The following is a 15,491-nucleotide window of genomic DNA, read 5'->3' as shown; positions in this document are numbered from 1 at the left end:
CAGAAGCTATGTGGCCTCAGTGTCCCAATTTTGTTCAATAATTGTTCCTGTGAAGCACCTTTGCTACATTAAAGGTGCTCTAGTAATACAAGTTGTTGTTGTTGTTGTTGAAACAAAATGGAGTCGCGCTCCCTTAAAGGGACCCTGAGCCATCCATTCACCACGGATTAAAAAAAAAAATCAGGCAGTTAGTAAATCTCTGCACCGTGACCCTTTAATTGCTCCTGACCGAAAGAAGGCGGGGTGAATCCATGTTCCCGCTGAGCCAGGAGCCCCGAGGAAATTCAGGCGTTGATGTCAGTGGGGTCCAATGGACAGAGAACCCCGCGGGGGAGGGGAGGGAATGTGTGGGGGGGGAGGGGGAGGGGGGGTGACCTCTGTGCCCAAGTTCCTGTTACCCGTCCTCGAAGCGCAAAATTCCACCTCGGGAGTTTCGCATTCCATAAAACCTCCCCCTCGTCGTATCTATAGAAATGTCACGGAGCCCATCTGCTGTCAGCCAATGACGTGCCGCCATTTACGGTTGCCACGGAGGCAGGGGCAGCCATCGCCTGCTCGGAGATGGAGTTGGGGTGGGTGGAGGGATTGGGGAACGGGACAGACTCACAAACACCAGCTTCGCTGTGGTTTCGTGATGCTTTATTCCCAACGGGATCATTCCTTAGGAATTTCTGACAGTGATGTCCCACATGCAACTCCTGATGCCACTGCCCTGACCCAGATAATCTGTGTTTGTGATGTTGATTGAGGGATAAATATTGGCCCAGGATCCCGAGGATAACTCCCCTGCTCTTCTTCAAAAATAGTGCCCTGGGATCTTTTACGTCCACCTGAGCAGACAGGGCCTCAGTTTAACGTCTCTTCCGAAAGACAGCACCTCCGACAGTGTAGCACTCCCTCAGTACTGCACTGGGAGTGTCAGCCTAGATTTATGTGCTCAAGTCTTTGGATTGGGACTTGAACCTACAACCTTCTGACTGAAGAGGCGAGGGTGCTGCCCACTGAGCCACGGCTGACAAGTTATTGGCAATAAAAAAATTCCAGGTTCTTTGTCGATGTAGCTTAGCAACTAAGATACACAGTCAAATATATACATAACGAGAGGAAACATGCTTGTCTGACTTATTGGGATTCTATCTGGTAATAGAGCTTTTGGCACAAATAAGATCAAAGCAATCTTCCAGGCGCTGTTTGCAACAATTCAACCTGCGTATTTGGTTGTAAATGGTGCAGCACAAAGTAGTGAGGGACATGGTTGCTAACAACATCAAATGATGCGAATGAAACATCTTTCCTCTGCTCCATTTGGGGCTATCTATCAGCGACCTTTTAGCCGACTGAAAATGGAAATTGCAAGTGTCTGAAGGAGAGGAGCAAGTGAGATGACAAACGATTTGTTAAAAAAAAATAGAGTTTATTTTAAACCTCATGAAAGAATAAGACATGAACTGGTTTGTTCCCAATCTTCTTTATTTCTGGACCTGGGAATCGATTTAAAACGGGGCTTGCTTCGACGGGAAGCCCACTTTTTAAATTTCCCGCAAAGTCTTAGCCGTGGCTCAGTAAACAGCACTCTCGCCTCTTGAGTCGGAAGGTTGTGGGTTCAAGTCCCACTCCAGGGACTTGAGCACATAAATCTAGGCTGACACTCCCAGTGCAGTGCTGAAGGAATGCTGCACTGTCGGAGGTGCCGTCTTTCGGATGAGATGTTAAACTGAGGCCCCGTCTGTCCTCTCAGGTGATTTTGAGGAAGAGCAGGGGAGTTAGCCCCGGTGTCCTGGGGCCAATATTTATCCTTCAATCAACATCACTAAAAAAACAGATCATCTGGTGATTATCACATTGCTGTGTGTGGGAGCTTGCTGTGCGCAAATTGGCTGTCACGTTTCCCACATTACAACAGTGACTGCACTCCAAAAGTACTTCATTGGCTGTAAAGCGCTTTGCGACATCCGGTGGTCGTGAAAGGCGCTATATAAATGCAAGTCTTTTTCTCCTCCTCCTCCTCCAGAGCGAGATAACTAAAGGCCGAGAGATTCTGTCTTTTCCCGAGGGAGAGGCGAGTGATTCCGGATCTGCCTCCAGGAGAGCGGCGGATCGTGATGGCCGCTTAGCTCTGCACCAGCCAGCCTGAAGCTGTGTTCCCATGCCAGCTGCTACTGAGCTGGAAATCACAAGAACATGACAATTTAGGAGCAGAAGTAGGCCATTCGGCCCCTCGAGCCTGCTCCGCCATTCAATAAGATCATGGCTGACTTTCTACCTCAACTCCACTTTTCCGCCCGATCCCCTATTCCTTAATATCCAAAAATCTTATCGGTCTCCGTCTTGAATATACTCAAAGACTGAGCTTCCACTGTCCTCTGGGGTAGAAAATTCCAAAGATTCATCACCCTCTGAGTGAAAACATGTCTCCTCATCTCAATCATAAATGGCCGATCCCTTATTCTGAGACTGTGACCCCTGGTTCTAGACTCCCCAGCCCGGGGAAACATCCTCCCAGCATTTACCCTGTCAAGCCCTCTATGTATTTGATATGTTTCAATCAAATTAACTCTCATTCCACTTAACTCCAAAGAGTATCGGCCCATTCTACTCATTCTCTCTTCATTGGACAGGCCTCTCATCCCCGGGGTACCTCTCGGGTAGCAGGGCTCTCGTAAGAACATAATGCCTTGAGGCCCTGATGATTTTGCCTGGGTGTGTCTCAGAGTAACATTTTTATTTAAATAATGCCTGGGCAACACCCGCGAGAGATGTTTGGCTTTCTAATGCATGCTTCCCGCTACATTTACCAGAACGGTACCAGCGATAAGGGACTTCCAGTTTTGGTGGAGAGACTGCAGAAGCTGAGAGATCATTGGCCGAGAAATTTCCTGCCGGTGGCTGCCCACATTAGTAGCACTGGTGCGTTGGCGCTGCTTGCAAATTAACATTCGTCGAGTGCTAAACGTTCCGTGGAGGGCAGTGATCGCTGGTCTCAGCAGCAGGCCCATTGCAGCCTGGCTGCAGCATCATTGGAGCAGGAACAAGCACGGCTGCCATTTTACAAACCAGCGTGGCCCCTTTAAGCTAATGACCTCACTTATAGCCTTCACCAAAATTATGTCTACCGAGCCCCGAGCCAGAGGCACGTGTTGGAGGGGGGAGAGCGGGAAGTGTGCCCGCCGCCATTTTCTTCACGAGTTTGCCGGTAACTGGTGGCGGTAAGTAGCCAAATTCCCCCCCCCCCCCCATTCTCTTTACAGCTGAGAATATTCAGATGAGACGTTAAACCGAGGCCCTGTCTGCTCTCTCAGGTGGAGTTAAAAGATCCCATGACACTATTTCAAAGAAGAGCAGGGGAGTTATCCCCGGTGTCCTGGCCAATATTTATCTCTCAATCAGCATCACTAAAACAGATTATCTGGGTCATTATCACATTGCTGTGTGGGGGAACTTGCTATGTACAAATTGGTTGCTGCGATTCGCACAATACAACAGTGACTACACTCCAAAAGTACTTCATTGGCTGCAAAAGCGCTTTGGGACATCCTGAGGCTGTGAAAGGCGCTATATAAAACAAAAGAACATAAGAACATATGGGAATTAAGGGTTATGGGGAGCGGGTGGGTAAGTGGAGCTGAGTCCACGGCCAGATCAGCCATGATCTTGTTGAATGGCGGAGCAGGCTTGAGGGGCTAGATGGCCTACTCCTGTTCCTAATTCTTATGTTCTTATGTTTAATAGAGGTGTTCGAAATTTTGATGGAGTAGATAGGGAGAAACTTGTTTCCACTGACAGGAGGAATCAGTAACCAGAGGACACAGATTTTTGTCATTGGCAAAAAGAATCAGGAGGGAAAAGAGGAGATTTTTGTTTTACGCAGCGAGTTGTTGTGATCGGGAAGGCGCTGCCTGAAAGGGCGGGGGGAGCAGATTCAATAGAGACTTTCAAAAGGGAATTGGATATTACTTTAAAGGGAAAAGTGTTTGCAGGGCTTTGGGGAAAGAGCAGGGGGGAGTGGGACTAATTGGTAGCTCTTTCACAGAGCCAGCACAGGCATGATGGGCCGAATGGCCCCCTACTGTGCCGTGTCATTCTATTTACACAGCCAATAGTTGAGCAGATGAGGCGGCCAATCGCACAGCTACCAGCGCGGATCCCGCCAAGTCTGTAACCTCACGGGATCGGTGCACAAGCTGCGTCAATCCATCCTCCTGTTGGTTGGTGTTTCCTGCAGGCCGCCTGTGGCTGAGAGCGAGGGGGGTGGGGCGTCCAGCCCTTGCTAAAGGAATGTTAATGGGCACTGTACACTTAGGAAGACGAGAGAGCGAGGGAGATCGTATCGGGGGGGGGGGGGGAAAAGGAGCACTCAGTAATGTGCTTGACGAGCTCATCACATTGATCCCCATCAACGGCCCCCAGAGCCAAGTGGAAACGGTCGACTAACCCTTTGGTGAGCTTTCGAAGCCAGCGGCCTTCTGTCACTTGGCTTTATCGGTCGGTAACGTGAGCCAAGCACCGAATAACGTCAGGGCTGCGTGACTTTGTACTTCCGATTTCTCGGGCAAAGCACAAGGACACTTCAGCTGCCGCAGTGACGTTTGCAGAAATGTCCTAGTTACGTTCCAGCGCTAACCAGGAAGTGCTGCCGAGACCTTTGCGATGCTCTGGGGCAGAATGTCATTGTGCAAAGCTTATTCAGTAATGGAAACTGTCCCGTTGATGGAGCGGTGGAGGTGGAGGTGGGGGGATGCTGAGCACCTCAAGTCTCGTCGCCGAGAGCGCGCAGAAACCAAGCGCAGGCAGCGGAAGGAGCGTGCGGCAAACCAGACTCCCCACCCACCCTTTCCTCCCACCACTGTCTGTCCCACCTGTGACAGAGACTGTAATTCCTGTATTGGACTGCACAGTCACCTGAGAACTCACTTTTAGAGTGGAAGCAAGTCTTCCTCCATTTCGAGGGACTGTCTATGATGATGATGATGTTTTATACCACCTCCACGTTCCCCTCCAAGTCACACACCAATCCCGACTTGGAAGTATATCGGCCGTTCCTTCACCGTCGCTGGTTCAAAATCCCGGAACTGCCTAACAGCACTGTGGGAGCACCTTCACCACACGGACTGGAACGGTTCAAGAAGGCGGCTCACCACCACCTTCTCGAGGGCAATTAGGGATGGGCAATAAATGCCGGCCTTACCAGTGACGCCCATATCCCAGGAACAAATGTTTTTTTAAATTACCAGGATGGGTGTAAAACGGGCGCGGCACCCGATCTGGCCAGTTTCCCGAGGGGCATGTTTGCTAGATTCTGGGGCCCGCACTGATCATTTCCCCACCCTCACCTGGCGCACGTAGGCGAGCACTTTACAACGGGGATCGCTGGGGAATGAGCGGGAGCAGCAATCCAAGCCCCTCCACTGCCTTGAGACCTTGAAATGTAGGCCGTCACCCTGGGAGAGATCAGCTCAAATCAGGGCTCCAATGTGGTCTGAATGGCTCACTGTACTTAACAGGAGAGCTGGCAGTTCCTTTCCCCTCTGACCCTGTGGTCTGAGATGTGTGTGTGTGTGAAATATTTGATCAGTAAAACCTTTTCTCCGTCTTCGATTATGTAGTCAACCATTGTATCGGTGACTGGAGTAAGCCATTCAATAGCCATGATCTAATTGAATGGCGGAGCAGGCTCGAGGGAGCTGAATGGCCGAGGTATGGACTTCACGGATTATATCCAGATCTGTATGTAGCTGGGGACGGCAGCAACAACTTGCATTTATATAGCGCCTTTCGCATAGCAAAATGTCCCTACAGAACGGAGCTCAGCAGTCTGGGATCCGATACCTATTGGGTTGTTTAGAACAAGGTCTGTTGGCCCCTGAGTTGCTTACAGGCTGAGGGTGAGGGGGATTGCTATCTGGCACGTCACCTGGTTGGCCTCAGTGCCCCTGGGGCAGGGGGAGGGGGAGTCAGCCAGAGCTCCCCAATTGAGATCCAAAGAAAGTGCATCAACATCCGGCAAGGAGAAAAACGGGCATAATTGTGATACTCCCTATGGTTGAATAGTCTTGTTTAGATGTCTAGTATTGTATATTTAGAGTAACCACTTTGCTATGGTTTTGGACCATAACCCAGGTCTGTGGGGGGGGGGGGGGGGTTGTAGGGGAGAAGAACGTTAGAACAATGCATTAATATACTTTTTAGAGAAAGGCTGAATAGGCTGGGACTCTTCTCTCTAGAAAAGAGAAGGCTGCGAGGTGATCTGATAGAGATTTTTTAAATATTCAAGAGGATCGATAGGATAGACATAGTTTCCACTTGCGGGGGGAGACCAGAACTAGGGCATCATAAATTTAAGAGAGTCACTAATACACCCTATAGGAAATTCAGGAGAAACTTTGTTACCCAGAGAGAGGTGAGAATGTGGGACTCGCTACCACAGGGAGCGGTTGAGGGAGAATAGTATCGATGCGTTTAAGAGGAAGCGAGATAAGCACATGAGGGAGAAGGAAATAGAGGGTTATGCTGATAGGGTTAGAAGAATATAAAAGTAGGGAAGTCTTGTTACAATTATACAGTGCGTTGGTGAGGCCACACCTGGAGTACTGCGTACAGTTTTGGTCTGCTTATTTAAGGAGAGATATACTTGCATTGGAGGCAGTTCAGAGAAGGTTCACGAGGTTGATTCCTGAGATGAAGGGGTTGTCATATGAAGAAAGGTTGGGCCTATACTCATTTGGCGTTTAGAAGAATGAGAGGTGATATTGTAATGTATAAGATTGTGAGGGGGCTTCACAGGGTAGATGCAGAGAGGATGTTTCCCCTCGTGGGGAAATCTAGAACTAGGGGACATAGTTTCAGAATAAGGGGTTGCCCATTTAATATGGAAATCAGAAGGAATTTCTTCTCTGAGGATCGTGAATCTTTGGAATTCTCTACCCCAGAGAGTTGTGGAGTCTGGGTCAGTGAGATGGAGATGGACAGATTCTTGAACTTTAGGGTTATGGGGAGCGGGCGGGAAAGTGGAGCTGAGGCCAAGATCAGATCAGCCATGATCTTATTGAATGGCGGAGCAGGCTCGAGGGGCCAAATGGCTGACTCCTGCTCCTATTTCTTATGTTCTTTTGAAGAGGGGTGGGAAGAGGCTAGAACGGAGTGTAAACGCTGGCATGGACAGTCGGGCTGAATGGCCTGTTTCTGTGCTGTAATATTCCGTGGTGGGAGCGCACAGTAAAAATTTGTATTAGTACATTTACAAATGGTACATGGCGCATTTGTGACACATCACCCTGGCAACAGGAGATTGACACATGCTGCCATCAAGGACACACCGTTGACTGGTCCCCTGCAAGCTTTGCCTGTCACGAACAATCTCCCGTTAAATCCTGGCTTTGTTAAGACGTTCCAGCCTTTATGAACAGGATTACTGTACGTCCTGTACAAATTCCGGCTGTGTACTGGCATGGATTTAGAGGTCTATAAATAAAGCTTGTTGCAATAAACTTGTCAAAATCTCACTCAAAAGCACAATGCAAGTTGACTCATGAGTTCCCATTACCTGAGCTGTTTGTCAAAAAACAAACCCAATTTAATTTTATTTGATGTGTTCCTTTTCCTCATTATCTCCTGTTTGTAGCTTCTGGGAATAATGTGATTCTGTCTCGGAGACCACAGTCACTGCTGCCGATCCCAGCCCTCCAGCTGAGAGGCAACACAGCTCTGTGGCAGCCACCAATTCTACCCCTTTCTGTTCAGGTTGTGAGGATAGGAGACAACTGCAAGAAGAAAGACAGACTTGCATTTAGATAGCAACTTTCACGACCACCGGACGTCTCAAAGCACTTTACAGCCAATGAAGTACTTTTGGAGTGTAGCCACTGTTGCAATGTAGGAAACGCAGCAGCCAATTTGCGCACAGCAAGCTCCCACAAACAGCAATGTGATCATGACCAGATAATCTGTTTTTTTGTTATGTTGATTGAGGGATAAATATTGGGCCAGGACACCGGGGGGATAACTCCCCTGCTCCTCTCTGCACTAGTGCCATGGGATCTTTTACGTCCACCTGAGAGAGAAGACGTCCCATCTGAAAAGCGGCACTTTCGACAGCGCAGCACTCCCTCAGCATGGCACTGGAGTGTCAACCTAGATTTTTGTTTGTGCTCAAGACCCTTGAACCCACGACCTTCTGCCGCAGAGGCGAGAGTGCTACCCACTGAGCCTCGGCTGACACACGAGGGAGGTAGATCGAGTTGGAAAACTCTATCAAAGAGCTGGCACAGGCACGATGGGCTGAATGGCCTCCTTCTGTGCTGTAAGATTCTGTGTCACCTTGAGTCAGGTGAGGCGAGGTTTGAGCCCTGAGGATAATTGGGCTGACGCACTCAGTTCCCATTTTAAAGTGGTACATTCTGCCCTACTTTTTTATATCTGATGGATGTAAAAAAAAAAAATCTTCCCATATTTCTTGTTGGCTTTTCCCCGGGCCCCCGTTTATACTGCCACAGGACACTTGGATAAAACAAGCTTGATTGCACAGCACGCCATGAACACAGAGACACCAACAACAACAACAAATTGCATTTATATAGCGTGGTAAAACATCCCAAGGCGCTTCACACGAGCGATTGTCGAACAAAACTTGGCACTCTTTTGGAGTGTAGTCACTGGAGCAATGTGGGAAAGAGCGCAGCCAATTTGCGCACAGCAAGCTCCCACAAACAGCAATGGGATAATGACCAGATAATCTGTTTTTTTTGTTATGTTGATTGAGGGATAAATATTGGCCCCGGGACACCGGAAATAACTCCCCTGCTCCTCTTTGCAATAGTGCCACGGGATCTTTTACGTCCACCTGAGAGAGCAGACGTCCCATCCGAAAAGCGGCACCTCCGACAGTGCAGCACTCCCTCAGCCCAAAACAGGAACGGTAGCATCGCGGTTATATTACTGGACGACTAATCGGTTCAAATTCCACCACGGCATTTAAATTCAGTTAATTAAATGAATCTGGAATGAAAAGACTAATAATGGCGACCATAAAACTACCAGATTGTGGTTTAAAACCCAGCTGGTTCGCTAGTGTCCTTTAGGGAAGGAAATCTGCTGCCCTTACCCGGTCTGGCCGATATGTGACTCCAGACCCACAGCAATGTGGTTGACTCTTAACTGCCCTCTGAAATGACCCAGCGAGACACCCAGTTGTACCGAACACCGTGTTGGCTCACCGCCTTCTCGAGGGCAATTGTGGGGTGGGCCATAAATACTGGTGACGGCCACATCCCGTGAACAAATAAAGAAAGGAGATATTTAAGGGCAGGTGTGAAACGAGCCCCATGTGGGAACGAGAAAGTCGAGCCCTCTGGCTGTTTGTGTTAACACTTGTCTGATTGTGTCTTTTGTTTTTTCTCCCTCCCCTCCCCTCCCCTCCCCCCGCCCTCCCCCAACAGGTAGAATGTAAGAAAGCACAGCCTAAAGAAGTAATGTTCCCCCCAGGAACTCGAGGTCGTGCCCGGGGGTTACCGTACACCATGGACGCATTCATGCTGGGAATGGGAATGCTGGGTAAGGCCTTGACTCCAATTTGCGCGGGGGGGGGGGGGAGGGGAGTGGGAGTGAGGGGGAGGGGTGGGGGTGCGGGGAATGGGGGAGAGGGGTCGGGGATTGGGGGAGGGGGCGGGGAGTGGGGAATGGAGGGGGTGGGGGGGGGGGTTTGATCGCTGGAAGTTTCCTGAGGAGATTCAGTAGGATTTTTTTGTTCTACCAAAGGTGTAAAATGGATGAATTAATCAGCGTGGAGCTTGAACGATATAATTAATGTTGCCAGAGTGAACACGCTGATTAATCCAGGCTGAATTTCGAAGTTAAATGAATGGAATTAATATTTAAGGTTGGAAATTTATTTACTGGGGACAGAGGGAAAATCTCAAGTCTATTAATCTTAATTTCTCTTGATTCATTTCTTCTACCCGCCACCTCACCCTCTGAAGGTGTTCACCAACACCCAAGGTAAAGTCCGATGGGCAATAGCCTTTCCGGTATCTCAACCAAATGACCCTCTTCACGTGTGACCCTGGATAAATGAATGCTGTTAGGCTCTTCAACCGTGCAAGGCATCACAGTCGAGCCTGATCCTGCCCAGAGACATCCACCATTCAGCTGGAATCCCTGGGTGGTCACAGACGATTCCCTTCTCCCCGGGCACTCGCTCGTTCGCTCTCTCTCTCTCTGCCCCCTCTCCACTGCTGCACCCCGCCCCCCCCCCCCCCCCCCCAGATCCACAGTTCAGGAGTTCTCAGGCCAACCATACCGCCCCAATTGAAATCAGCTAATTCAGCACAGACTCAGTTTGACAATTGGCGTTGTGACTCTGTGCCCTTAAATCGAGGTGTATAAAATTATGAGGGGCCTAGATAGAGTGGATAGGAAGGACCTATTTCCCTTAGCAGAGGGGGTCAACATCCAGGGGACATAGATTTAAAGTAATTGGTAGGTAGCTTAGAGGGGAAATGTCTTCACCCAGAGGGTGGTGGGGGTCTGGAACTCACTGCCTGAAGGGGTGGTAGAGGCAGAAACCCTCACCACCTGGATGTGCACTTGAAGTGCCGTAACCTACAGACCTAGAGCTGGAAATTGGGCTTAGGCTGTCGGCCGGCATGGACACGATGGGCCGAAATGGCCTCCTTCCGTGCTGTGAATTTCTCTGGTTCTATGAATATCTGAGCTGGGACAAGTTGTGCCCAAGGCTGCTGGATGTTTACGTGCTGTTGGTGGGTAAAGAGTTCAGCGCAATCGGTCCACGGGGGACAAAGCTCTCCGAAGGTTCTCTTGCTGATGGCGAGACTCGGGGGAAATTTTCTAGACTCTGATATTCTGCTCGTCGGTCATTGCCATAGCAACTCTCCAGACTCTGCTCCGATCCGGAGAAAGGTGGAAGTGTTAAACGTCGCCTGGAAGTCCGATTGGACCTGGGGCCAAGAGGCCGAGCTCTTGGTCAAAATTAGTGAGGGTCGTTAATTTGGCCTGGTGCCCGTGTCATAGAGTCAGAGAACAGACGGGTCTCCCAAGGCCTCGAGTCCCAGAGTTGTCACTCACATCTGTCTGTTGTAGTTGGGGGTGGGGGGGATTTATTTGGTGTGTTCCTGACTGACATTTTCAATGGAACACTTAATGAAAGAGGTGCATTTTACCTTGGGTTGTAAAAAAAACAAACAATTGCATATTATTCCTGTCTCTTCCCCACCCCGCCTACACACACTTAATGCTACTCGCTCAGCAGACACCTGGCGGGCAGGTATTTAAAATCGCCCCGGCTCTTACCTGTCCGAAAGCCGCCTTGAACGCAACCTCTGCGATTTTAACCTGCTCTCCTGAGCCAGGCAGCAAGAACAGGTTCCCGGAGCCTTCATTACATCTGACATAATTGAGACCCGACTGTAATTTTAACTCAGGCCTGAGCGGGCAATCCACTTGGAGTTAAAATCGGGGCATGTAGTGATTCTATTGGCTAATGGCAGCAATTAACCCTTTCCTGTTCGCAGCTTTAAAAGGGAGTGGCGGGGGGGGGAGGGGGGGTGGGATAAGCAACTGGGAAAACCTGGCAGCAGTACTCAGAACCTGAGGGCTTCGTACTTTGAATTCCTCCATGGGGTTTTGATTGGATAATCAATTCAGGCCTGGTGCCCCACTAGGCCTTCCTGTCCAAACTCCTAATGCCCCTAAAGCTTTCAAGTCACTGCTGATGTTTTCTGCCGTGAGCAAATCCAGTAGTTCAGCTTACCACATATCCGGATTCTCGAGGACGTCTGTACCGTGTTGTTGAGGGGAATTGGAAGAGAGCGACACCATGGAGGCAAGAGCAGAATGTGAACATCCTTCCTCTCTGCGATGTCCGAGGATCGGTTGATAGCACTCTTGAGTACAGAAGGTCGTGGGTTCAGGGCCCACGCCGGGGTTGGAGCCCCTGATCTGGGCTGACAATCCAGTGTGGTACTGAGGCAGCAGTGGCAGGGCTAGGTTTGGCCAGTGGAGGTGGGGGGGGGTCGAAGGTCGAACTTGAGAGTTGGCTGACTTGGCAAGAATGGGACCGAGATGGGAACTGCGGGGAGGCTCTCCAAAGTCCGCAGACTTGCAGGCTGGAGATGAGAGATGGAGGCCAGCGGGAGCAAAATGGAGGTGGGTCTCCAAAGCCTTGTTGGCCGACCTCAAAGGGCTGGCTGGGGGTGTGGGTGGGGGGGAGGGGGGGGGGGGGGTGACCTTGCTCACTGGCTCTGCCACAGCTGAGCGAGGTGTTGCATTGTTAGAAACATTCAGGCTCGTGTAAATAACCTTTAGGGTGTCAGAAGAATGAGATGTGCATGTGGGAGAACGCTGCAGCCCTCTTTTCCCAGTTTGGTCCCGTTCATTTTGTTGAATCGCGAGGAATTACTGTGGCGATGTTGGTCAATGAGCATTTAAACACATTCGTACGGTAGTGCGAGACTTGAGCACAAAAAAAAACAGGCTGACCCTCCCAGTGCAGTACCGAGGGAGTGCCGCACTGTTGGAGGTGCCGTCTTTCGGATGAGACGTTAAACCGAGGCCCCGTCTGCCCCCTCGGTGGACCTAAACAATCCCACAGCCACTATTTCGAAGATGAGCAGGGGAAATTTCTCCCCGGTGTCTTGGCAAATATTTTAGCCCTCAACCAACACCACTTAAAAACAGATTAACATGGGCTTGACTTGAGCCTAGATTCCAGAGGTGAAAGAGCATTGTGCTAACTTGTGGGGGGTGGGGAGAGGCGAGCTTCTTTTATGAAATCATTTGGGAAAAAAAAAAATAGGACAGTCGATTTTGAATTCACTTTGAATTAAAACAGCTGCCACAAAACAAATCCCGGCGTGGACACGATGGGCCGAAATGGCCTCCTTCCGGGCTCTAAACCTCTATGATTCTATGAAAATCCTTCCTGAAGCATAAAATACTTGCTTGTATTGTGAAACCTTTGTGAGGCCCAAGCGTTCCCTGCTGTATAATGTGACAAAGTGCCCACGGGGGTCTTTCTCCCCTCCCCTTCGGCAAATTGTATTGACCGTGCGACCCTTGACCTCTCCCCCTCCCCCTCCCCACCCCAACCCCCCCCCACCTTGCTCTCGGTTCCCAAGGACAGACAGACGCGCGAGGATCACTTGGCCCTTCCCCTGAGTGCTCTCTGCGTCAGGGAGGATAATTACTGTGAGATTGACTGTTCACAGAAAGTACTGGAGCAAAAATAAATCAATTGCTCGATGCCAAATCGTGGGGGGGGGGGGGTGGAGGGGGAAATCAGAAAGGCGGCTAATGGAAGTGGTGGGAAGGTCGTCACAACCATGATTTGGCTCTTGATGAAGCATCCTTGCAGGCGCGCGCTAATGTGTTGCTGATCTTGGAGTGGGCCAATTTGGCCCTGCAGAGGTCAGGGCTCGGTGGAGCGGAGCAGGGCAATATAGCAGTAAATGAGCAGGAAAATTGATGTAATGTTATGTTAGCGATTTGGAGCGTCGCCGGGCCGACTCAGTGAGAACTGCGTAGCGGAGATGAGACTTAGCGCAGGTGGCCATTGGCCACCTGACCTCTCACCCTGTGCCACTAGACTGCGACCCCCCCCCCCCACTCTGCCTCAATGTCATTGAGCAAACCCGTGTAATAACTTAAAGTGGGGGGGGGCTCGCCCTCTACTGGGCCCATTCCACCATTCACTTCGATCATGGCTGATCTGTACCTCAAGCCCCATTTTAGCCGCCTTTGTTCCAGATCCCCTTGATACACTTGCCTAACAAAAATCTATTGAACACAGTCTTAAGATCGTGGCGGAGGAGCAGCAAGAGATGGTGGCGGAGGTGCGGCGAATGAGGGTACGGGGCCCAGAAGAGACGAGGGCCCAGGGGCAGCACGGGCCCAGCCCACACTGATATATGTGTGAGCGCACTGGGTCCGTGCAGCAGAGCAGGTCTCCAGTCGTCCTGGTTAATCCTTGCCACTGGATAAAGGCCGGGCTCTGTCAAGCCCCGTGTGGTGGCTGATGTGCAACGGTCACCCCACGTTAAAAAAATCCACGCACAGGCATCTCCCACCCCCTCAATTGGAGTTCAGGACTGGAACATCGGGTCCTTCATTGAAACATCTGTGAACTCGTGTGGAAGCAAGTCATCCTCGTTCGAGGGACCGCCTATGATGATGAATTTTACCAGTTGACCCCCTCTCCCCCCACCCCCCCACCCCCCACAGCCTATTGGGGGAGAGAGTACCAGATATCCACTGCTCTTCTGTCGCTCGTGATCTGAGTCTGCTTTTAAGTAACAGTCGCAGTTAGACCACACTTTGGAGCACTGTGACCAGTTCTGGTCGCCACTGGAGAGGGTGCAAACCTGATTTACAAAGGATGATACCACAACTGCGAGGGTACACCTATCTGGAAAGGATGAACAGACTGGGTCTCTTTGCTCATGAAAAGCAAAGACTGAAGGGGTGACCTAATGGGGGCCTTCAAAATTATGAAAGGTTTTGATAGAGTGGACACAGAGAGAATGTTTCCACTTGTGGGGAAGAGAATAACTAGAGGCCATCAATATAAGATAGTCACCGAGAAATCCAATCGGGAATTCAGGAGAAACCTCTTTACCCAGAGTGCGGTGAGAATGTGGAACTCGCTGCCACCGGGAGTGGTTGAGGCGAATAGTATCGATGCATTTAAGGGGAGGCTGGACAAGCGTATGAGGGCGAAGGGAATAGAGGGTTATGCTGATAGATTTAGATGAGGAAAGACGGGAGGAGGCTCGAGTGGGGCATAAACGCCGGCATGGACTGGTTGGGCCGAATGGCCTGTTTCTGTGCCGTATATCCAATGTAACTCTATGCAAGCTTAATGCACTCAGTTCAGACGAGCTCCCCTTTCAGAACTCACCCATGCCCTCGGAATAACTGTGGGTTCCCCGGCTGAGCCGCACACACCAGGAGAGTCCCAGGTTTGGCCCCCTCCCCTCCCCTCGCAGTGCTGGCCGCATTCCATGACCACTGGCCCACTGGGCAGGGGTCCTTATCCCTTGCTGTAACTGCGAGCATTCAAATCCACATGGGGCAGGACACACTCGGCCGTGCCCCCCCCCCCCCTCCCGCCAAGCTGACCCACGGACTCCGGCCACTTGGATGTCGGTGACCACCGCGGGATTGTTAAGTTTATCAACGGAGTCCACGGCCGTGGATCAGTGGGCAACACCCTCGCCTCTGAGTCAGAAGGTTGTGGGTTCAAGTCCCACTCCAGGGACTTGAGCACAAAATTCTAGGCTGACACTCCCAGTGCAGTGCTGAGGGAGTGCTGCCTTTCAGCACTGCACTGAAGGAGTGCCAACCCAGGCCCCGTCTGCCCTCTCAGGTGGACGTAAAAGATCCCATGGCCACTATTTCGAAGAAGAGCAGGGGAGTTATCCCCGGTGTCCTGGGGCCAATATTTATCCCTCAAACAACATCACTAAAGCAGATTATCTGGCGAT

General features: G+C 50.6%; 1 protein-coding gene across 1 annotated transcript in view; it reads left to right on the top strand.

The window, feature by feature from the left end:
- The window catches only part of msi2b (musashi RNA-binding protein 2b), a 621,264-nt gene that overhangs the window by 405,067 nt on the left and 200,706 nt on the right, over positions 1-15,491 (top strand). Inside the window, exon 11 of the mRNA XM_070856987.1 lies at positions 9,436-9,546. Within this exon, the coding sequence (XP_070713088.1) occupies positions 9,436-9,546 (111 nt within the window). The remainder of the gene's footprint in view (positions 1-9,435; positions 9,547-15,491) is intronic.

The sequence above is a fragment of the Pristiophorus japonicus genome, chromosome 16 (genome assembly GCF_044704955.1).
Source record: "Pristiophorus japonicus isolate sPriJap1 chromosome 16, sPriJap1.hap1, whole genome shotgun sequence".
Lineage (NCBI taxonomy): Eukaryota > Metazoa > Chordata > Chondrichthyes > Pristiophoridae > Pristiophorus > Pristiophorus japonicus.
The sequence above is the reverse complement of the archived record's forward strand: the minus strand, read 5'-3'. Positions and strand labels throughout refer to the sequence as shown.